The sequence below is a fragment of the Amblyraja radiata genome, chromosome 3, assembly GCF_010909765.2.
Source record: "Amblyraja radiata isolate CabotCenter1 chromosome 3, sAmbRad1.1.pri, whole genome shotgun sequence".
NCBI classification, from domain to species: Eukaryota; Metazoa; Chordata; class Chondrichthyes; order Rajiformes; family Rajidae; genus Amblyraja; species Amblyraja radiata.
Genome location: NC_045958.1, coordinates 109,870,414 through 109,893,724, shown reverse-complemented (window position 1 = coordinate 109,893,724; position 23,311 = coordinate 109,870,414). Strand labels below are relative to the sequence as shown.

The 23,311-nt window shown below is 46.7% G+C and overlaps 1 protein-coding gene across 1 annotated transcript in view; it reads right to left on the bottom strand.

The window, feature by feature from the left end:
- The window catches only part of mast4 (microtubule associated serine/threonine kinase family member 4), a 369,378-nt gene extending 350,855 nt beyond the window's left edge, over window positions 1–18,523 (bottom strand). The window contains exon 1 of the mRNA XM_033018827.1: window positions 18,094–18,523. Coding sequence (XP_032874718.1) covers window positions 18,094–18,288 — 195 coding nt within the window. The 5' untranslated portion in view covers window positions 18,289–18,523. The remainder of the gene's footprint in view (window positions 1–18,093) is intronic.
- Window positions 18,524–23,311: the final 4,788 nt, after the last annotated feature.

The window sequence follows — 23,311 nt, the reverse complement described above, 5'->3', positions numbered from 1 at the left end:
AGTCGCCTGTAGTTGCCTAAAAAAATCGCCTAAGTGGGACAGGCCCATTGCAGCGCAAGGGACCCCGGTTCGATGCTGACTATGGGTGCTGTCTGTAAGTATGTTCTCCCCGTGACCTGTTGGATTCTTTGGTTTCCTCCCACGCTCCAAAGACGTACAGGCTTGCAGATTAATAAACTTGGTCCCTAGTATGTGTCGGATAGTGTTAGTGTGTGTGGATTGCTGGTCGGCGCGGGTTCGGTGGGCCGAAGGGCCTGTTTCCGCACTCTAAACTAAACTAAAACACTAAAACTGCATATTGGTGTTGATTTATTATTGTCATAATGCTTTTAAATGTCTCTGAACAATACCCATACATGCCTTTGACACTCGTGAGTTGAGAGCAGAGGCCGGGCTAGCACTCCTGGGAAGAGAGACACAAAAGGCTGGTGTAACTCAGCGGGACAGGCAACACATCTAGAGAGAAGGAATGGGTCATGTTTCTGGTCGACCAAATTCACCGACAACCAGAGTTTGACAATAGACAATAGACAATAGATAATAGGTGCAGGAGTAGGCCATTCGGCCCTTCGAGCCAGCACCACCATTCAATGTGATCATGGCTGATCATCCCCAATCAGTACCCCGTTCCTGCCTTCTCCCCATATCCCCTGACTCTGCTATTTTTAAGAGCCCTATCTAGCTCCCTCTTGAAAGCATCCAGAGAGCCGGCCTCCACCACCCTCTGAGGTAGAGAATTCCACAGACTCACCACTCTCCATGAGAAAAAGTGTTTCCTCGTCTCCGTTCTAAATGGCTTACTCCTTATTCTTAAACTGTGGCCCCTGATTCTGGACTCCCCCAACATCGGGAACATGTTTCCTGCCTCTGGCGTGTCCAAACCCTTAATAATCTTATATGTTTCAATGCGATACCCTCTCCTCCTTCTAAACTCCAGAGTGTACAAGCCCAGCTGCTCCATTCTCTCAGCATATGTCAGTCCCCGCCATCCCGGGAATTAACCTTGTAAACCTACGCTGCACTCCCTCAATAGCAAGAATATTGAATGATGCAGCCACTCAAGGACACTGGTAACAAGACCAAATCAGAGACAGCGTATCCTGCAGTAAATGGATCTCTTCCTAATTTCAGAATCTTCCATCAACAATGGACAACTCCGGAGCGCGATGGAATATCATCCACCTATCCGGTTTCATGTTTAGTTTAGTTTAGTTTAGAGATACAGAGTGGAAACAGACCCCTCGGCCCACGGAGTCCACGCCAACCAGCGATCCCTGCACACTAACACTATCCCACACACACTAGGGACAATTTACAATTATACCAAGCCAAGTAGCCTATGAACCTGTACGTCTTTGGAGTGTGGGAGGAAACCAGAGCTCGCGGAGAAAATCCACGCTGTCACAGGAAGAACGTACAAACTCCGTACAGACAGCACCCATAGTCAGGATTGAACCTGGTTTTCTGGCGCTGTGAGGCAGCAACTCTACCACTGTGCTCCTGTGCTGACCTTTTTGGTTGTCATGGATTTGCAAAGTGCTATCCTGAATCATTTCCACACTATCCCTCTCTTAAGACTCCAAAGAAAACACGCTACATGTCAATAGTAACATCAGCGACCGCAAGTCCCTCATTGTGTCACCCACCATCTCACGGGCAGCAGAGTGGCGCAGTGGCAGAGTTGCTGCCTCACGGTGCCAGAGACCCAGGTTCAACCCTGACGACATGTGCTGTATGCACAGAGTTTTGTACGTTCTCCTCGTGACCTTGTGGGTTTTCTCCGGGTGCTCTGGTTTCCTCCCACACTCCAAAGACGTACAGGTTTTTAAGTTGATGGACTTCTGTAAATTGCAAATTGCAAATTATCCCCAGTGTGTAGGATAGTGCTGGTGTACGAGGGCAATCGATGGTCAGTGTGGACTCAGTGGGCAGAAGGGCCCGTTTCAACTGTATCTCTCTCAAGGCTCTAAAGAACAAACCTATTTCTCACCCTAGTGTTTTTGAGCCCCTCTGTATGTATTGTTAGGTCATAGAAACATAGAAACATAGAAATTAGGTGCAGGAGTAGGCCATTCGGCCCTTCGAGCCTGCACCGCCATTCAATATGATCATGGCTGATCATCCAACTCAGTATCCCATACCTGCCTTCTCTCCATACCCTCTGATCCCCTTAGCCACAAGGGCCACATCTAACTCCCTCTTAAATATAGCCAATGAACTGGCCTCGACTACCCTCTGTGGCAGGGAGTTCCAGAGATTCACCACTCTCTGTGTGAAAAAAGTTCTTCTCATCTCGGTTTTAAAGGATTTCCCCCTTATCCTTAAGCTGTGACCCCTTGTCCTGGACTTCCCCAACATCGGGAGCAATCTTCCTGCATCTAGCCTGTCCAACCCCTTAAGAATTTTGTAAGTTTCTATAAGATCCCCTCTCAATCTCCTAAATTCTAGAGAGTATAAACCAAGTCTATCCAGTCTTTCTTCATAAGACAGTCCTGACATCCCAGGAATCAGTCTGGTGAACCTTCTCTGCACTCCCTCTATGGCAATAATGTCCTTCCTCAGATTTGGAGACCAAAACTGTACGCAATACTCCAGGTGTGGTCTCACCAAGACCCTGTACAACTGCAGTAGAGCCTCCCTGCTCCTATACTCAAATCCTTTTGCTATGAAAGCTAACATACCATTCGCTTTCTTCACTGCCTGCTGCACCTGCATGCCCACTTTCAATGACTGGTGTACCATTACACCCAGGTCTCGCTGCATCTCCCCTTTTGCTAGTCGGCCACCATTTAGATAATAGTCTGCTTTCCTGTTTTTGCCACCAAAATGGATAACCTCACATTTATGTATCATGCCACACAGAATCCTTTGTAAAGAACAATAGAGGTGACAGTCTGGACTAATATTTAAAGGGCACAGCAGCCTGAACCATTACAGATACTACATGACCTGCCTAACGATGTCTGTCTTTGGTATTCCAAATACCCAGCATCTACAGTATTTTGTAATTCCAACTTCAATAGATTTTTAGATATCAAGGGATATGGAATTAGTTCTGAAAATTAATGTTCCAGTAAAACTTCATCTATGATCCTATTGAAATGCAGAACAGGTACAAGCAGACAAACAGCCCACTTATGTTTTTACCAAAGATAGATATAAAAAGCTGGAGTAACAGCACGGCGGAGATGCTGCCTCACAGCGCCAGAGACCCGGGTTTGATCCCGACTACGGGTGCTGTCTGTACGGAGTTTGTACGTTCTCCCCGTGACCTGCGATGGTTTTCTCCGAGATCTTCGGTTTCCTCCCACGCTCCATAGACGTACAGGTTTGTAGGTTAATTAGACTGGTATAAATGTCAAATTGTCCCCAGTGGGTTTAGGATAGTGTTACCACTGAGCTCCTCCAGCATCTTGTGTCTATCTTCGGTGTAAACCAGCATCTGCACTTCCTTCACACATTGATATTTTTAATTATTTTGATTCTAATTTTCACTAAAATAAATTCATGACATAAATAACTTTAACTTGACACCAAGATACATTTTAAATGATATTATTTACTTGAAGCATTCTAATTGGAGTTCAATATCAAATGACGACACAAGAAACTGCAGCCGCTGGAATCTTGAGCAAAACACAAAGTGCTGGAGTAACGGCCCTGTCCCACTTTCACCACCTAATTCACCACCATTTATTTTACTCGTGGACATTTTTCATCATGCTAGAAAAAACGCCCCAACCTACTTGATGCCACGAGTACCTACGACTAGCATCATGGCCTGCTACAACCTACCTACGACCTCGTGACGACTATGCTGCGAGTATGAGTCAAGGGCAAACTCGGCAGAGGTCGTAAATGTGGGACAGGCCCTTAACTCAGCGGGTCAGGCAGCATCTCTGGAGGGCGTGGACAGGTAACAATTCGGGCCGGGACCCTTCTTCTGACAGATTATAGTAGTGGGGGTGGGAAGTCTCGACCTGAAACATCACCCAATGCTTTTCTCCAGAGACGCTGTCTGACCAGCTGATTTATTCCAGTTTTTTGTGTTCATCTACGGGGGGTGGGGAAGCTGGTAATACAAGTAGAAAGAGATTTTAGTTGAGGGGAGGGGGGGGGAATGGGGTGTGGGGAGGGGGGAGGGGATTTTACAAGGTAAGTTAGTGCTGCAGGAAGGGGTAATGAGTTCTCTCCTTCTTCTTCTACTTGCATGTGGCGTGCACAGCCTAAAGTTGTAGAGGACAACTTGTTCTATTTGATCTTATTTGATTGTGCACGGCAGGTTGATTGCATTCGTTGAAACAGGGCGGACCACGTGAAGGTTGCAATCTCCCACCCCAGTTCTCTGCTCAATCACCCCCAGAAAGTACTAAAGTTCAGAGAACGTCCAAGTGAACTCGTGGGCGGGTTGGGAGACCAAAGAAGGGTCCCGATCCAAAATGTTGCCAATTGATGTCCTCCAGAGATGCTGCCTGACCCGTCGAGTTACTCCTGGACTTTGTCTCTTTTTTTGTCACCCCAATAAAGTGTCAAGGATCCTGTGGAACGTGGGGACGATGTCTTTGGTGATGGAAGTGTAAAGAAAGTGTAAAGGCAAGATATGTCAGAATTTCCTCATTGTCGCGGCGTCTAGATTTCAAGTACGCATTCGAAAGACGTGCAGGTTTGTCGGCTAATTGCTTTGGTAAAATTGCAAATTGTCCCGATTATGTGTAGGATAGTGTTAGTGTGCGGGGATCACTGGTCGGCATGGACTCGATGGGCCGAAGGTCCTGTTTCCGTGTTGAGTCTCTAAACTAAACTAAAATGTGCAATATATTTGCCTCTGCATATTTATTGTTGATTTAATTAAATATCATTGAGATACGGCATGTAAACAGGGCCCTTCGGCCCATCGAGCCCATTCCGAGCATTGATCAGCCATTCACACTAGTTCTAGATTATACCACTTCCACATCCATTCCCAACACAAACCAACTGATCTCCCGGGTGCTCAGCTTCTACTCCCCTTCCCATTCCAAATCCGACCTTTCTGTCCTGGGCCTCCTCCATGGCCAGAGTGAGGCCCACTGCAAATTGGAGGAGCAGCACCTCATATTTCACTTGGGTAGTTTACGCCCCAGCGGTATGAACATTAACTTCTCCAATTTCAGGTAGTCCTTGCTTTCTCCCTCCTTCCCCTCCCCTTCCCTGCTCTCCCACAGCCTACTGTCTCCGCCTCTTCCTTTCTTCTTCCAGCCCCCCCCCCCCCTCACATAATTCAGAAGAAGGATCTCGACCCGAAACGTTGCCTATTCCTTCGCTCCATAGACGCTGTCTCACCCGCTGAGTTTCTCCAGCATTTTTGTCTACCTTCGATTTTTCCAGCATCTGTAAACACATACACATTGGGGGCAATTTTACAGAGGCCATTTAATCCATGAACCCACACGTCTTTGGGATGTGGGTGGCTGTGTGATTAACACGAGTGTCTGAGGTTATGTGGAGAAGGCAGGAGAATGGAGTTAGGAGGGAGAGATAGATCTGCCATGATTGAATGGCGGAGTAGACTTGATGGGCCGAATGGCAGAATTCTACTCCTATCAGTGAAACCGGAGCACCCAGAGGAAGCCCGTCTGGTCACAGGGAGAACGTGCAAACTCAACAACGACAGGGCCAGAGATCAGGATCGAACCCGGGTCTCCGGTGCTGCAAGGCTGTGGCACTACCAGCTGCAGCACTGAGCAGTTTAGACCCGCCTAAGGAAAAATATACCTGTGTAGCTCTTGGTGATGCTTCTGTGCCCAAACCCAATGCTGAAAGCTTTCAATGCAAATCAAAACACAGTTTGGATCTTCTGTGCATCCTGGTGAAGCCAGATTTTCCCCAGTCTCTGCCTGAAGGTCGATGAAATAAAGCATTAAAAAAAAAGATCATTCCAGTCCTAGGAGTCTGAGCAAGTGGAGAAAATCATAAAACTTAATTCCTTTGAGGGTGACATGACGCAGATCTGGAAAAATGCATAAATAATGCAGATGTCTTGTCTTCCAGTGCAGAAGATGCTTAAGGAACTGGAAGATGTGTTACAAAATCAAAGAGAGGGGGGGTGAAGAAATTCCATCATCCCAAACAGTGCCCTCCAACCTCCAACCAACTATGCCCGGCCCAGAGTCTTCAAGCAACAGTGGCTAAAGCTCCTGTCCCACGATGCGACTTTACCCAAGAGCTCTCCCGAGTTTAAAAAAAACTTGTGGTAAGTACATAGAATGTACGTAGCTGGTACGTCAGAGCTCGTGGATGTCTCGTAGCGGCTCGTAACGTCCACGGCAGGTATTCGGGAAACGCGGAAACTCATGAAGTTTTTTCAACAGTGTGAAAAATTTCCAAGAGTAAAATAATACTCGTGATGAAGTACCACGAGTTTGTTTTGTTTTTTGTAAACTCGGGAGAGCTCTTGGGTAAACTTGCATCATGGGACAGGGGCTTAACAAAGTGTAAAGTTAAGATAGACACAAAATGCTGGAGTAACTCAGCCTGTCCCGCTAATAGCCCTGTCCCACTGCACGAGTTCATTCAAGAGTTCTCCCGAGTTTTGCCCTGATTCGAACTTGGACATTTACGGTAATGTCCAATGCTCGTAGGTACTCGGGGCTCTCGTGGACATTTTTCAACATGTCCATGTTGTTGAAAAATCTTCACGAGTCTTTACGAGCTTACCGCGTTTCCCCGAGTACCTGCCGTTAGCGTCCCCGAGCTCCGACGTACCCGCTACGTTCATTCTATGTGCTTACCACAAGTTTGATGTTTTTTTAAACTCGGGAGAGCTCTTGAATTACCTCGTACAGTGGGACAGGGCTTTAAGTTACTCCAGCATTTAGTGTTCATCCTGGTCACACACTCACCTCTCCGTTGCCATCGGGAAGAAGGTATAGGAGCCTGAAATCTGTTACATCCAGGTTCAGGAACAGCTGCTTCCCCACAGCCATCAGGCTATTAAACACGACATCAGTAAGTTCTGAACAACATTTCAGTCTAGTCTATTATTACTATTGCACTTTATCAGTTATTTATTGTGTTTATACGGTCCATGGTCTATAGACACACTGAACTTTTATCTCCCGTTCTGTATTATGTTTACATACTCTGTTGTGCTGCAGCAAGTAAGAATTTAATTGTCCTATCTGGGACAAATGACAATAAAACTCTCTTGACTTGACTCTTGACTCTTGTTTAAACCAGCATCTGCATCCTACACAAGTGTAAAGTTATTTCAATGAAGATAGACACAAAATCCTGGAGTAACTCAGCGGGTCAGGCGACATCTTTGGATAAAAGCCACGTTTTTGGTCGAGACCCTTCTTCAGACTGAGAGTCAGGGGAGAGGGATACTCGAGGTACGAAAACATTCGGAAGAAATTAATGCCGGCAGCAATGACCAAGGAGAGGTGGAGCCCACAATGGTCCATTGTTGGCTGTGGAAGGGGTGATAACAAAGGGATATGAACAATGGAACTGGCAGTACGACTAGGGTGGGGGAGGGATGGAGAGAGAGGGGATGCAAGGGTCAATTGAAATCAGAGAAATCAATATACATACCACTGGGGTGTAAGCTGCCCAAGTGAAATATGAGATGCTGTTCCTCCAGTTTACATGTGTCCTCACTCTGACAGTGAGGGAGATCTAGGACAGAAAGGTCAGTGTGGGAATGGGAAGGGGAGTTAAAGTGTTTGGCAAGCGGGAGATTGTGGTTATTTCAAAATCTTGTTGAAACAAATAACTGCAGATGCTGGTGTACAGAAAGGATACAAAGTGCTGGAGTAATTCAGCGGGTCAGGCAGCATCTCTGGAGAACATGGACAGGTGACGTTTCACAGAGTGCTGGAGTAATTCAGCGGGTTTGGCAGCATCTCTGGAGAATGTGGATAGGTGACGTTTCACAGAGTGCTGGAGTAACTCAGCGGGTCAGGCAGCATCTCTAGAGAACATGGACAGGTGACGTTTCACAGAGTGCTGGAGTAACTCAGCGGGTCAGGCAGCATCTCGAGAGAATGTGGATAGGCGACATTTCCGGTCGGGATCCTTCTTCAGACCGAAGGGCGACAAGAAGAATGAATGAATGAATAAGTTTATTGGCGAAGTATATTTACATACAAGGAATTTGCCTTGGTGCTCCGCCCGCAAGTGACAAGGACATACAGTGACAGTTAGGAATGACACATAAAACATTAAACATTAATAATAAAACATTAATGATTAAACATGTGAATTAAATAAAAGATTTTTGGTTATTGAGTAGAGCTACTACTCATGGAAAAAGAAAAAGCTGCCTGACCCGCTGAGTTACTCCAACACTCTGTGAAACGTCACCTATCCATGTTCTCCAGAGATGCTGCTGCCTGACCCGCTGAGTTACTCCAGCACTCTGTGAAACGTCACCTATCCACGTTCTCCAGAGATGCTGCCTGACCCGCTGAGTTACTCCAGTACTCGGCGTCTCTTTTTTTAAATAATAAAATATCTTGTTAGGAACAGGCTCGAAAATAATAAATGATATATAGAAATGGACAACTGTACAATGGGAGAAGCTCTGACATAAACAATTCCTCTCAAAATAGAATTCATCGCTCTAAATCCTGAGGTGCTAATAGGGATATTTCACTCAAGTGCCACATGACATTAATATAATCATCAGGAATAGAGTGCCTATAGGTTGGATTACCTTGAAATGTGTTGAGAGTTACATCAAACAGAATGAATCAATGGTGGAAAAGCACTAATTACCATTTGAAAGGAGCTCGGCTGCACTAGACAGATGTGGATGGAATATCAGCGTTTCTCCACTGACAAGTTTCAAATCTGAAGCACCAAATCCTACCAGCGTGCGTGCCTTCCCTCCACCTCCCCCACCACAGCCTTCTCTTCTTTGTGCAGGAAGGATCTGCAGACCATAGACACAAAAAGCTGGAGTAACTCAGCAGGACAGGCAGCATCGCTGAAGAGAAGGAATGGGTGATGTTTCGGGTCGAAACCCATCTGCAGAGGCTGATTTAAACCGAAGATAGACACAAAATGTTGGGGTAACTCAGCGGGACAGGCAGCATCTCTGGGGAAAAGCAATGGGGACTCAGCGGGGCAGGCAGCATCTCTGGAGAGAGCGAAATGTCACGGGTCGGATCTGAAGAAGGCTCTCGACCCGAAAAAAAAGCACCCATTCCTTCTCTCCAGAGATGCTGCCCGTCCCGCTGAGTTACCCCAGCATTTTGCGACTTTTCTTCTTTTCTGCATCTCCACATGCTCATGAGGACCTAGCCAACTGAGTGCAGAGTTAAGACGTGCATCTCAATTCCCTTCACTAGATTATCACGTATATAATAAATTTCCATCAGATTTATTTAGAAACATATCTACTGGAATGATGGAAAAACAAATGATTTGGCAAAGGAATATCATGCAGCGAAGGTATAAACATTGAGTCATATCTTGGACTACCTTTAATCAGACTAGTTACAAAAATGTATAACGGAGTAATGCTGGAGGGCGTCGTGGTGGCGCAGCGGTAGACTTGCTGCTTCACAGCGTCAGAGACCTGGGTTCGATCCTGACTACGGGCGCTGTCTGTACAGAGTTTGTACGTTCTCCCCGTGCGTGGGTTTTCTCAGTTTCCTCCCAGACGAACAGGTACTTCAAAGACGTACAGGTACTTCAAAGACGTACAGGTTTCTAGGCCGATTGTCTTGGTATGAATGTAAAAATTGTCCCCAGTGCAAGGTAGTGTTAATGTGCGGGGAACGCTGGTTGGTGCGGACTCAGTGGGCCGAAGGGCTTGTTTCCACGTTGTATCTTTAGAGTCATACAGTCATACAGTGCGGAAACAGGCCCTACAGCCCAACTTGCCCACACCGGCCAACATGTCCCAGCTACACTAGTCCCACCTGCCTGCATTTGGCCCACATCCCACCAAACCTGTCCTATCCATGTACCTGTCTAGCTGTTTCTTAAATGTCAGGATAGGCCCTGCCTCAACTACTGCCTTTAATCCGGAAAAAATTACATGAGCATGCTTAAAATCCCCCCCCCCCCCCCCCCCCCCCCCCCCCCTCGGAAGTCCCCCCCCCCGAAAATGTGGCGTCTAGGCCAGGTGAGGCGGCCGATCTCAACCTCATCGGGACTTTTGCACCGATCGGTGGGTCGAATTTGCCCCTTGCGGCCGGGGCTCTTGAACTCCGGCGTGGCCAGAAATACCAATATAATCAAACAGATACTTGGGTGACATTTACACCATTTCCGTAAAAAGACACGCCACGGTGAGATACAAGGAACCGCAATGCTGGTTCAGAAAAAAATACACAGTGTGCTGGAGTAACTCAGCAGGTCAGGCAGCATCGCAGGAGAACATGGGAAGGTGACATTTCAGGTCCGGTCTATTCTTCAGACTGAAGATGGACTTGAAAGGTCATCTATCCATGTTCTCCAGAGATGCTGCCTGACCCACTGAGTTACTCCAGCACTTTGTGTCTTTTTTATCTGTAAACCAGCATCTGCAATTTCTTGTATCTCACCATGGTGTGTGTGTGTGTCTTTTTAAGGAAAAGGTGTAATGGTCATCGAAAAGGGCAAGGTGAGCAAAAAGACTCGAAATAGACACAAATGCTGGAGTAACTCAGCGGGACAAGCAGCATCTCTGGAGAGAAGGAATAGGTGACATTTCTGGTCAGGACCCTTCTTCAGACTGAGAATCAGGGGAGAGAGAGAGACAGAGATAAGGAAGGGGGGGGTGAAAATGAGACATCAAAGGAGATATTATAAATTTTCCATTTAAACACCATCTGCTTTGATGTCTCGTTTTCACACCTTACCGTCCCTTATCTCTGTGTCTCTACCTCTCCCCTGACTCTCAGTCTGAAGAAGGTCACCCGACCCGAAACGTCACCCATTTTCCTTTCTCCAGTGATGCTGCCCGTCCCGCTGAGTTACTCCAGCATTTTGTGTCTTTCTTCGGGGGTAAAACAGCACCTGCAGTTCCTCTCCACACAAAAAGACTAGAGCTCAGCCTAGCACATATGCAGAAATAATTATTTCAGTGCAGCAATGGTCTGCACACGAAATACAGAAACAGAACTGACAACGGTGTGTATGGAATAGTAAAACTGTAAATGATGGCGGCAGACAATAATTGACAAGGGAGTGAACACAAGCGTTGATATCACTGGCACAACTGATAACAAGCGGTGGGTATAATTTAAGGCTCAAAGCTGTTACTACATTGAATCTCTCATCTGGGCAAATATTTAATATTTCACAACCTGCGATAGCCAGATTGCATCTCATGTCTGGCAATCTGATCAAAGGACGAGCTCCAGGTTTCGTCTCCACCAAGGCTCCTTGCTCTGACTGCACATCAAGCCGGAGTGGGAATTAACTGACCTAATTAAAAGACAGCAAATGCCTCTCCGCTGATACTCCAGCTCTCTGTGCCTCTTCAATAGCACCACCCATTCCTATTATGAATTGGTTAAACAATGGAGTTACTATTGTGGATAGAAAGCAAGACAGGCAACAAGACTGAGCATGCTCCTGCAGTATCGTGTCGATTTAATGGTTCAAATTTTCCTTAAAACACCATCTCCGTTGATGTCTCCTTTTCACACCTTACCATAACTTATCTTGTACTCGTTAGAATTTAGAAGATTGAGGAGGGATCTTATAGAAACTTACAAAATTCTTAAGGGGTTGGACAGGCTAGATGCAGGAAGATTGTTCCCGATGTTGGGGAAGTCCAGAACAAGGGGTCACAGTTTAAGGATAAGGGGGAAGTCTTTTAGGACCGAGATGAGAAGACCATTTTTCACGCAGAGAGTGGTGAATCTCTGGAATTCTCTGCCACAGAAAGTAGTTGAGGCCAGTTCAGTCACTATATTTAAGAGGGAGTTAGATGTGGCCCTTGTGGCTAAAGGGATCAGGGGGTATGGAGAGAAGGCAGGTACAGGATACTGAGTTGGATGATCAGCCATGATCATATTGAATGGCGGTGCAGGCTCGATGGGCCAAATGGCCTACTCCTGCACCTATTTTTTATGTTTCCATGTTTCTATCTCTGTGTCCATCAGTGCAGAGCAGAACAACAGACGGCCAACCATGTCATCTCTGGGTGCCCGCTCTACCACCCACCAAATGGAGCTCAGGGCCCGGCAGACATTGACGCAGAGCCAACAACCAGGCTGCTCAACACCCGGCTTGAGATCTAACTATTCCTTTGGTTTAGGCTTCATTCACAAGAAGAAGAAGAATGGTTCAATGGTACATTATTTAGTTTAGTTTAGAGATACAGCGCGGAAACAGGCCCTTCGGCCCACCGAGTCCGCGCCGACCAGCGATCCCCGCACATTATAACACTATCCGGCACACACTAGGGACAATTTTACCGAGCCAATTAACCTACAAACCTCTACGTCTTTGGAGTGTGGGGGGGAAGCAGAGCGCCTGGAGAAAACTCACGTGGGTCACGGGGAGAACGTACAAACTCCCTACAGACATAACCCTTAGTCAGGATCAAACCCGGGTCTCTGGTGCTGTACGGCAGCAACTCTACCGCTGCGCAACCGTGCTAATGTGCGGGGATCGCTGGTCGGCACGGACCTGGTGGGCCGAAGGGCCTGTTTCCGCGCTGTATCTCTAAACTAAGCTAAAGGTCACGTGTACCGAGGCACAGTGAAATTCATTTTTGTGTACAGTTCAGTAAAGTAACACTATTCATAAACATTTCAAGATTCAAGATTCAAGAGAGTTTATTGTCATGTGTCCCTGATAGGACAATGAAATTCTTGCTCTGCTTCAGCACAACAGAACATAGTAGGCACGACTACTAGTAGACATAAAAGCATTTAATGAAACATCTACACATGTTAGATAATCATCGCAGATATAGTACAGGTATATAGCCATAGTACACTGAGACAGTTCCCACAGTCACCAGTTTGGTGCCATTTTCAAGTCCCAGTTGTTTTAAGTGCAGGGTTCTTGATCTGACCATGAACGGTGGCACGGTGGCGCTGCGGTAGAGTTGCTGCCTTACAGCGTCAGTGACACGGGTTCGATCCTGACTACGGGTGCGGTCTATACGGAGTTTGTACGTTTTCTCTGTGACCATGTGGGTTTTCTCCGGGTGCTCCGGTTTCCTCCCACAATCCAAAGACGTGCAGGTTTGCAGGTTAATTGGCTTCGGTAAATATTGTAAATTATCTCTAGTGTGAGTAATATAGTGTTAGAAGTTTATTGGCTGCAACCTTCCCTCCACTGATGAACTCTACACTGCAAGGGCCAGGAAGCGAGCGGGCAAGATCATCTCTGACCCCTCTCACCCTGGCCACAAACTCTTTGAATCACTTCCTTCTGGAAGACGACTCCGGATTGTCAAAGCTGCCACAGCCAGACATAAAAACAGTTTTTATCCACGAGTAGTTGCTCTACTCAACAGCCAAAAATCTGTAGCCTCCCTTTGATCTGGTATTTTGTTGGTTCACATGCTTGATCAATGGTGTCTTATCATTAATGTTTTATTATTATTAATGCTTAGTGTTTTCAGAGTCATTCGTAACTGTCATTGTATGTCATGTTGTTACTTGTGGGCGGAGCACCAAGGCAAATTCCTTGTATGTGAATACTTGGCCAATAAACTTACTTATTTAGTATAGCGGATGATCGCTGGTCGGCATGGACTCAGTGGGCGATGGGCCTATTTTCCCGCTCTATCTCTAAACTCCTCAGTCTAACGAAGGCCTGCTATTTGCAGCAGGTTCACATTTTTGCTTTCTGCCTGCATTTTGCTCTTGTTATCTCAATGACCACATTTGTTCCTTTTCCTCACAAATTTCCCAAGTTTCTCCTCAGTTGCTGCAGGAAAATTAATACAACAGTTCCAGACCATACGCTATGAAAGTTATAGCAGATAACAGGGCAAGTCAAAACTTACTGTCAAAATAATAGTACATTGAATGGCATCTGCTGTCACTGCAGCTTAAAATTAACCTGCGACAAAGATAAGCTGCAAGTTGCAAACTGCCACAAGCAGATGGACTATTTGTATAGGAAGGAACTGCAGATGCTGGTTCACACTGACGATAGACACAAACTATATTGAATACTTTTGCGCCCTTTGCACGGGGAGTTTGTACGTTCTCCCCGTGATCTGCGCGGGTTACTCCAAGATTTCCTCCCGCACTCCAAAGACGTACTGGTTTGTAGGTTAATTGGTTTGGTATCAATGTAAAATTGTCCCTCGTGTGTGTGTGTGTATGTAGGGTGGTGTTAATGTGCGGGGATCGCTGGTCGGCGCGGACTCGGAGGGCCGAAGGGCCTGTTTCTGCGTTGTATCTCTAAACTAAAAAGCTTCAGATCCAAAAAAGGAAACATCAATAGAGTCAAGAGTCATTAGCCGTCAATAGATTAGCCATCAAGAGTCGATAGATCACTGAAAAAGCTACAAAAGGTTTGGGTGGAACACTCATAATCATTTAACTTTATCACCTTTGTGTTTCATTTTCAGTATTGCATTGTAAAAACAAATCAGAGTAAACCTACACATATGCAACCTCACAATGCCATTCATTGTCTGGAATTGATGGGATGATAAGGTCACATTGCATAGAACAGAAGCGCTTCAGAATGCCCAGCCAAAATGTCCCAAGACAGCTGAATTTGCAAAATGTGTCTGGCCCTATTGTCCAACGCACTTAATCTTAGTCTCCTGGTTCTCCGACCAGTCTGACTGTCCACCTGATTACATTTTACATTGCATGCCTCGTTGTCAACTTCCCCCTAGCTAACAATTATCTATTCTCTCGATTTCCCTCTCCCCCGACTCTCAGTCTGAAAAAGGGTCTCGATCCAAACTGGCACCCGTTCCTTCTCTCCAGAGATGCTGCCTCAGACTGCAAAAAGTTGTGACCACTGCCCAGTCCATCACCGGCTCTGACCTCCCCACCATCGAAGGGATTTATCAAAGTCGCTGCCTCAAAAAGGCAGCCAGCATCATCAGAGACCCACACCATCCCGGTCACACACTGGACTACTGTGTTCTGTGTTTTGTGTTTTTATTAATTTATTTTTTTGTATGACTGTAAGGGAAAAATAATTTTGTTGTCTCTTCATTGAAGACAACGACAATAAATTAAATCAAATCAAAATCAAATTTCACCACTGCCATCGGGAAGAAGGTACAGGAGCCTGAAAACTAACGTCCAGGTTCAGGAATAGCTGCTTCCCTACAGCCATCAGGCTATTAAACACAACGTCAAATAAGCTCTGAACTACAATAGACTTATTATTATCATTGCACTATATATTATTTATTGTGTATGTGTGCATGTGTACATACACACACTGAACTATTTTTTTCTGTCGTTATGTACTATGTTTACATATTGTGTTGTGCTGCAGCAAGCAAGAATTTCATTGTTCTATCTGGGACACATGACAATAAAACACTCTTGACGAGTTACTCCAGCATTTGTGTCTGTCTCCACTTAATCTTCTAATCTGAGTCATGAAAGTGAAGGGCTGGCACCTATATGGCAGTCAACCAAAACCAATATATCCCCAATATAATTAATGCTGGAAATATTAATCACGTCATCAGACATCCACGGGAGCAAGATAAACAAGAGTTGAGGTTTCCGAGTAAGCAGGAAAGATGTCGTCAAGCTGGAAAGGGTGCGGAGAAGAATTACGAGGATGTTGCCAGGACTAGGTTTGAGCTGTAGGCAGAGGTTGACAATAGACAATAGGTGCAGGAGGAGGCCATTCGGCCCTTTGAGCCAGCGCCACCATTCAATGTGATCATGGCTGATCATCCCCAATCATATACCCCGTTCCTGCCTTCTCCCCATATCCCCCGACTCCGCTATCTTTAAGAGCCCTATCCAACTCTCTCTTGAAAGCATCCAGAGAACCGGCTTCCACCACCCTCTGAGGCAGAGAATTCCACACTCACAACTCTCTATGTGAAAAAGTATTTACCCATCTCCGTTCTAAATGGCTTACCCCTTATTCATAAACTGCGGTCCCTGGATCTGGACAGCAGGCTGGGACTCTATTCCTTGGAGCGCAGAAGGATGAGGGGTGACCTTATAGAGGTGTATAAGATCATGAGAGGAATAAATTGGGGAGATGCACAGTCTCTTGCCCAGAGTAGGTAAATTGAGGACCAGAGGACATAGGTTTAAGGTGAAGGGGAAAAGATTTAATATGAATCTGAGGGCTAACATTTTCACACAAAGGCTGGTGGGTGTATGGAACAAACTACCAGAGGAGGTAGTTGAGGCTGGAACTATCTCAACATTTAAGAAGCAGTGCGACAGGTACATGCAAGGACAGGTTTGGAGCGATATGGACCAAATGCAGGCAGGTGGGACTAGTGTAGCTGGAACATGTTAGACAATAGGTGCAGGAGTAGGCCATTTGGCCCTTCGAGCCAGCCACCATTCAATGTGATCATGGCTGATCATCCCCAATCAGTACCCCGTTCCTGCCTTCTCCTCATATCCCCTGACTCCGCTATCTTTAAGAGCCCTATCTAGCTCTCTCTTGAAAGTATCCAGAGAACCGGCCTCCACCGCCCTCTGAGGCAGAGAATTCCACAGACTCACAACTCTGTGTGAAAAAGTGTTTCCTCATCTCCGTTCTAAATGGCTTACCCCTTATTCTTAAACTGTGGCCCTGGCTATATCACTCTATGACTCTAAGAGTGGGGCAAACTTTTCTTTTTACACACAGAGGGGTGGGTCTCTGATATGTGCTACCATGGGTGGTGAGGCAAATACGATCGTGGTGTTTAAGAGGCTTTTGGATAGGTACATTGACGCACAGGAAATGCATTATGTGCAAGCAGAGGGGATTCGATTAATTTGGCATCATGTTCAACACTGACATTGCATCCCTCCCTTCACCACCTCCAGTTTAAATTCCAGTTGGAATATTTTGGAGGACCAAGAAACCAAGAACCAAGAAGAGCCTGTTTCTGTGCTGTTCTGCATATCCCATGCCATTTAGAATGTGGGCTGAAGGGCCTGTTCCTTTGCTGTACTGTTCGACATACTGATTTACAAATAAAAAGACACAAATTGCTGGAGTAAAACACAGTGGGTCACGCTGCATCACGACATTTTGAACAACTCAAGCACTTTGTGTCTGTACAAAGTGTATGTTCCATCTTTAGTATTTACAGCGTCTTGCTTTTATTTTAAATTTCCAGCATCTGCTGGCTTTTATTTTGCTTTTTTTTGGGTAAGATAATGCAGACTCTCTTCATGCATCATGTGACGGTGCTGCAATCCGTGCATTTGTTTAGTCTCCAAACTTATCGCCCACCTGACTGTTTCCAACAACTAGTACAAACCAAACCAAACACCAGTAAAGCACACTGCATACACAGCCGAATGCATCTAAAGGCGCAGGAAGGAACTGCAGGTGCTGGTTTAAACCGAAGAGAGACACAAAATGCTGGAGTTAAACTCAGCGGGACAGGCAGCATCTCTGGAGAGAAGGAACGGGTGGCGTTTCGGGGTCGAGACCCTTCTTCAGACTAGAGTTGGACACGAAACGCTGGAGTAACTCAGCGGGACATCTGCATTTTGTGTCGATCTTCGGTGTAAACCAGCATCTGCAGTTCCTTCCCACACCTGTCTAAAGTTGGGGTCACCTTCTGTAAATCCACTGATGACACCCAATGCAAAACTAAAAGGCATAGAAAATAGGTGCAGGAGGCCATTCGGCCCTTCATAGATCATAGAACATAGAAAAATAGGTGCAGGAGTAGGCCATTCGGCCCTTCGAGCCAGCACCGCCATTCAATGTGATCATGGCTGATCATCCACACTCAGTACCCCGTTCCTGCCTTCTCCCCATATCACCTGATTCCCTTTAGCTCTAAGAGCTCAATCTAATAATCCCTTGAAAACGGCCTTCTGTGGCAGATAATTCCACAGATTCACAACTCTCTGGGTGTTGGCTGAGTGTGAAGGCAGCATCATTTACAAGCAAGTATGGTGTTGATCATACAAGGGGGGGAAATATGTATTCAAAATAAATTTTAAAAGCAGGGATTAAAATGTTACCTACTCGTTCACTTTCCTCGTCCCTGTCCAGCGTTTCCTCGTCGCTGCTGTTCCCCTCTGGGCCATTCCCTTTGCCCCTCTGCGAGCACTCGCTGTCTTCTTCCCCGGCGCCGAGGTCTTCTTGCCCGCCCTCCGACAGAGTATCGGACGAACTCTCAGAGGCATCTTTCTCCGGCAGGTCCTCCAGTTTCCCCTCCATGCCTTGGCGTCCGTCCGTACGGTATGAATGAATAACCCTTACTCACTTGCACTGCCTGCAGCCCGGCGGGGAGGGAAGGGGAGGGAGTGCATGTACCCAGGTGCTACACACACACTCCGGGCACATATGGGGCGATGCTGGAAAGGGGTTGCCCTTTCTCTCCTCTCTCTTTCTCTGCTCTCCTCTCCCCTTCTCTCTCCCTCCTCCCCTCTCCTCTCCCCTCTCCTCCCCTTCTCTCTCCCCTCTCCTCTCCCCTCCCCTTCTCTCCTCTCCCTCCCCTCTGCTCTTCCCTTCTCTCTCCCCTTCTCTGCTATCTCCTCCTCTTCTCTCCCCTCTGCCCTCCCTTACTCTCTTCTCCCCTTCTCTGCTCTTCCCTCTGCTCTCCTTCTCTCCCTCTTCTCTCTCTCCTCTCCTCTCCCCTCCCCTCCGCTCTATCCTTCTCTCCCCTCCGCTCTCTTCTCTCTCCCCTCCCCTCTCCTTCTCCCTCCTCTCCCCTCTGGCCTCCCCTTCCCTACTATCTTCTCAGCTCTGCTCTCCCCTCCCCTCCTTCTCTCCCTCTTCTCTCCTCCTCTCCTCTCCTCCTCTCTCCAATCTGCTCTTCCTCCCCTTCCCTACACTCTTCTCTCCTTCTCTGCTCTCCCCTCCTTCTCTCTCTCTTCTCTCCTCTCTCTTCTTCTCTCCCGCTCTCCTCCCTAATACCTGCCTGCTGGCGAGAGGAGGTTGCAGCAGCCGGGACTGAACTTTGAGGCAGGCATCTCCAGTCAAAAACCACACACACAGAGCGCAGCACAAGCACAAGCACAAGCGCCGGCTGCAGCCTCCCCAGTGCGCGCTCCCGCCTCCCCCGGGCTCGTCCCCGCGCGCTCCCGCGCCTGCAGCCTGTGCGCGCTCCCGCGCCCCGTCCCTGCCACTGGCGCGCGCCCCCGCTATGCGCCCTCTCCCGGGCTCGCGTTCCAAACTCCCCCTCCCTCCCTCCCTGACAACACTGTTACTCCCTGACAAAGGTGCTGGAGTAACTCAGCGGGACAGGCAGCATCTGTGGAGGGAATTGCACAGGCAACATGTGTAGGGAGGAACTGCAGATGCTGGTTTACACCAAAGATACACACAAAATGTTCCAGATGTTGGGGGAGTCCAGAACCAGGGGCCACTGTTTAAGGGTCTGAAGAAGGGTTTCAGCCCGAAACTTTGCATATTTCCTTCGCTCCATAGATGCTGCCTCACCTGCTGAGTTTCTCCAGCACTTTTGTCTGCCACTGTTTAAGAATAAGGCGTAGACCATTTAGAACGGACATGAGGAAAAACTTCACCCAGAGTGTGAATCTGTGGAATTCTCTGCCTCAGAAGGCAGTGGAGGCCAATTCTCTGCATGCTTTCACAAGAGAGTTAGATAGAGCTCTTAAAGATAGCGGAGTCAACGGATATGGAGAGAAGGCAGGAACAGGGTACTGATTGTGGATGATCGGCCATGCTCATAATGAATGGTGGTGCTGGCTCGAAGGGCCAAATGGCCTACTCCTGCACCTATTGTCTATATAAAATGCTGGAGTAACTCAGGTAGCATCTCTGAAGAGAAGGAATGGGTGACGTTTCGGGTCGAGACCCTTCTGTAGAGGGAATTGGACAGGCAATGTGTGCAGGAAGCAACTGCAGATGCTGGTTTACACCAAAGATAGACACAATGTGCTGGAGTAACTCAGCGAGACAGGCAGCATCTCTGGAGATGAAGGAATTGGTGATAATGTTTTATTATTAATGTTTAATGTATTATGTGTCATTCCTAACTGTCACTGTATGTCATGTTGTCACTTGCGGGCGGAGCACCAAGGCAAATTCCTTGTATGTGTATAGTTGGCCAATAAACGTATTCATCCATTCATTCATTCAAGGTAGACAAAAATGTTGGAGAAACTCAGAAGGATGCTTCGCTGCATAGGTGCTCCATAGATGCTGCCTCACCCGCTGAGTTTCTATAGCATTTTTGTCTAACTTCGATTTTCCAGCATCTGCAGTTCCGTCTTAAACATTCATTCATGTGTCCGGTCGAGGCTTTTCTTCAGACTGAGAGTCAGGGGAGAGGGAGGCGTAGCGTTATGGAAAATCAAGGAAATGTAGAATGGTCCATTGTTGGCTGAGTGGAGGGTGGCACGAGGTATACAATCAGTAAAATATCAGTTAAATTAATCAGGAGGACAGTGAAACTAGTAGACATGGAAAATCAGGGAATGGACAGCGCTTTAGACAATAGACTATCGACAATAGGTGCAGGCGTAGGCCATTCAGCACTTTGTAGGAAGAAACTGCAGATGCTGGTTTACACTGAAGATAGACACAAAATGTTGGAGTAACTTAGCAGGACAGATAGCATCTCTGGAGAAAAGGAATAGGTGATGTACAGTCAGAACCCTTCTATCGCTTCACAAATTAAAACCTGCCTGATATTTTTATCTTAGCATTTAACTCCTTGCTGGGTCTTTTTGTGCCCAGGTTGGAGTTTAGTTTAAGTTTAGTTTATTGTCACGTGTACTGAGGTACAGTGAAAATCTTTTTGTTGCGGGCTAACCAGTCAGCAGAAAGACCTACATGATTACAATTGAACCATTTGCAGTGCATAGATACATGATAAGGGAATAACTATTAGTGCATGGTAAAGCTGGCAAAGTCCAGTCAAGGATAGTCTGAGGGTCATCAATGGGTTAGACGGTAGTTCAGCACTGCTCTCTGGTTATGGTAGGATCATCTTCTTATCGAGTACACATACAAGATTAAAAGTTGTTCAGCCAGAGCTGAACATACTTCTTGGCATCTGCACAATGGTGTCTGTCTTGCGCTTCTTGTGCGCGGCGGTGGAAAGATTGGTGGAAACAGGGCCGCGACGTGAACGCTCTTTCCTGTATAGAAATATGGAAAATAGGTGCAGGAGAAGGCCATTCGGCCCTTCGAGCCCATTCAATATGATCATGGTTCATCATCTAAAATCAGTACCCCGTCCTGGCTTTTTCCCCATATCCCTGGATTCCCTTAGCCCTAAGAGCTAAATCTAACTCCCTCTTGAAAACATCCAGTGAATGGGCCTCCACTGCCTTCTGTGGCAGAGAATTCCACAGATTCTCAACTCTCTGGGTGAAAAGGTTTTTCCTCATCTCAGTCCTAAATGTCCTACACATTATTCTTAAACTGTGACCCCTGGTTCTGGACTCCCCCAACATCGGGACCATTTTTCCTGCATCTAGCCTGTCCAATCCTCTAAGAATCTTATATGTTTCTATAAGATCCTCTCTCATCCTTCTAAATTAAAATGAATACAAGCCCAGTCGACCCATTCTTTCATCATATGTCAGTCCCGCCATCCCAGGAATCAACCTGGTGAACCTACGCTGCACTCCCTTAATAGCAATAATGTCCTTCCTCAAATTAGGAGACCAAAATTGCACACAATACTCCAGGTGCGGTCTCACCAGGGCCCTGTACAACTGCAATAGGACCTCCTAAACTCAAATCATCTAGCAACGAAGGCCAACATGCCATTAGCTTTCTTCACTGCCTGCTGTACCTGCATGCTTACTTTCAGTGACTGATGTACAAGCACACCCAGGTCTCGTTGCACTTTCCCTTCTCCTAATCTGACACCATTCAGATATGTAATAATCTGCCTTCCTGTTCTTGCCACCAAAGTGGATAACCTCAAATGTATCCACATTATACTGCATCTGCCAGGCTTCTGCCCACTCACCCAACATATCCAAGTCACCTTGCAGCCTCATAGCATCCTCCTAGCCGCTCACAACGCAAGCCAGCTTTGTGTAATCTGCAAATTTAGAGATGTTACATTTAATTCCTTTGTCTAAATTGTTAATATATATTGTAAACAACTGGGGTCCCAGCACCGAGCCTTGCAGCACCCGACTAGTCACTGCCTGCCATTCTGAAAAGGACCCGTTAATTCCTACTCTTTGCTTCCTGTCTGCCAACCAGTTCTCTATCCATGTCAATACTCAACCCCCCAATACCATGTGCTCTACTTTTGCACACTAATTTCTTGTGTGGGACCTTATCAAAAGCTTTTTGAAAGTCCAGATACACCACATCCACTGGCACTCCCTTATCTATTCTACTTGTTCAATCCCAACTACAGATGCTGTCTTTACAGAGTTTGTACGTTCTCCCCATGACCACGTGTGTTTTCTCCAGGTGCTCCGGTTACCTCCCACACTCCAAAGACCTGCAGATTTGGAGGTAAATTGGCTTCCGTAAAGATTGTAAATTGTCCATAGTGTGTAGGATAGTACTAGTGTGCAGGGATCGCTGTTCGGCGCAGACTCGGTGGGCCCAAGGGCCTGTTTCCATGCTGTATCTCTAAACTTAACTAAACTAAACTGAACTAAACTGTATTCCTTCTCTGGCTTCACAATTAGCGCCTCTTCTAGCCTTATCTCTTTTTTTGTCTTTACATCTCTGGCCTTTGTCCAACCATCTGCCTATCAACCCCCCCTCCCCCCGTCACCCCCTCCCCCCCCGTCACCCCCTCCCCATCCCTCACCTGTTACCTATTATTTCACCTATTATCTGCCAGGCTTCGTCATGTCCCCAAATCTTTTCCTGCTTTGTCTTGCCCCCTCCCCCTCCATCTGTCAGAAGAAGGGTCCCAACCCAAAATGGCACCTATGCACGTTCTCCACAGATGCTGCCTGACCCGCTGAGTTATTATTTTATTCTGTTTAATCTTACTTTTTATTTGTTTGTTGGTTCAGTTCAGTGGAATCTATTCAATGATTTGTGATGCAAACATCAAGCTCTCTTTAAGATGTAGAAACAAGGAACTGCAGAAACTGGTTCATTCCAAAGATAAGACACAAAATGCTGGAATAACTCAGCGGGACAGGCAGCATCTCTGGAGACAAACTATGAGGTGACGTTTTGGGTCGGGACCCTTGTTGGGGGTGGGTGGGGAGGGGGGGGTGAAGAGCTGATGGTGAGAAAAGACTAGAACCATGCACAAATTACTTCAGGCAGGACAATCCCG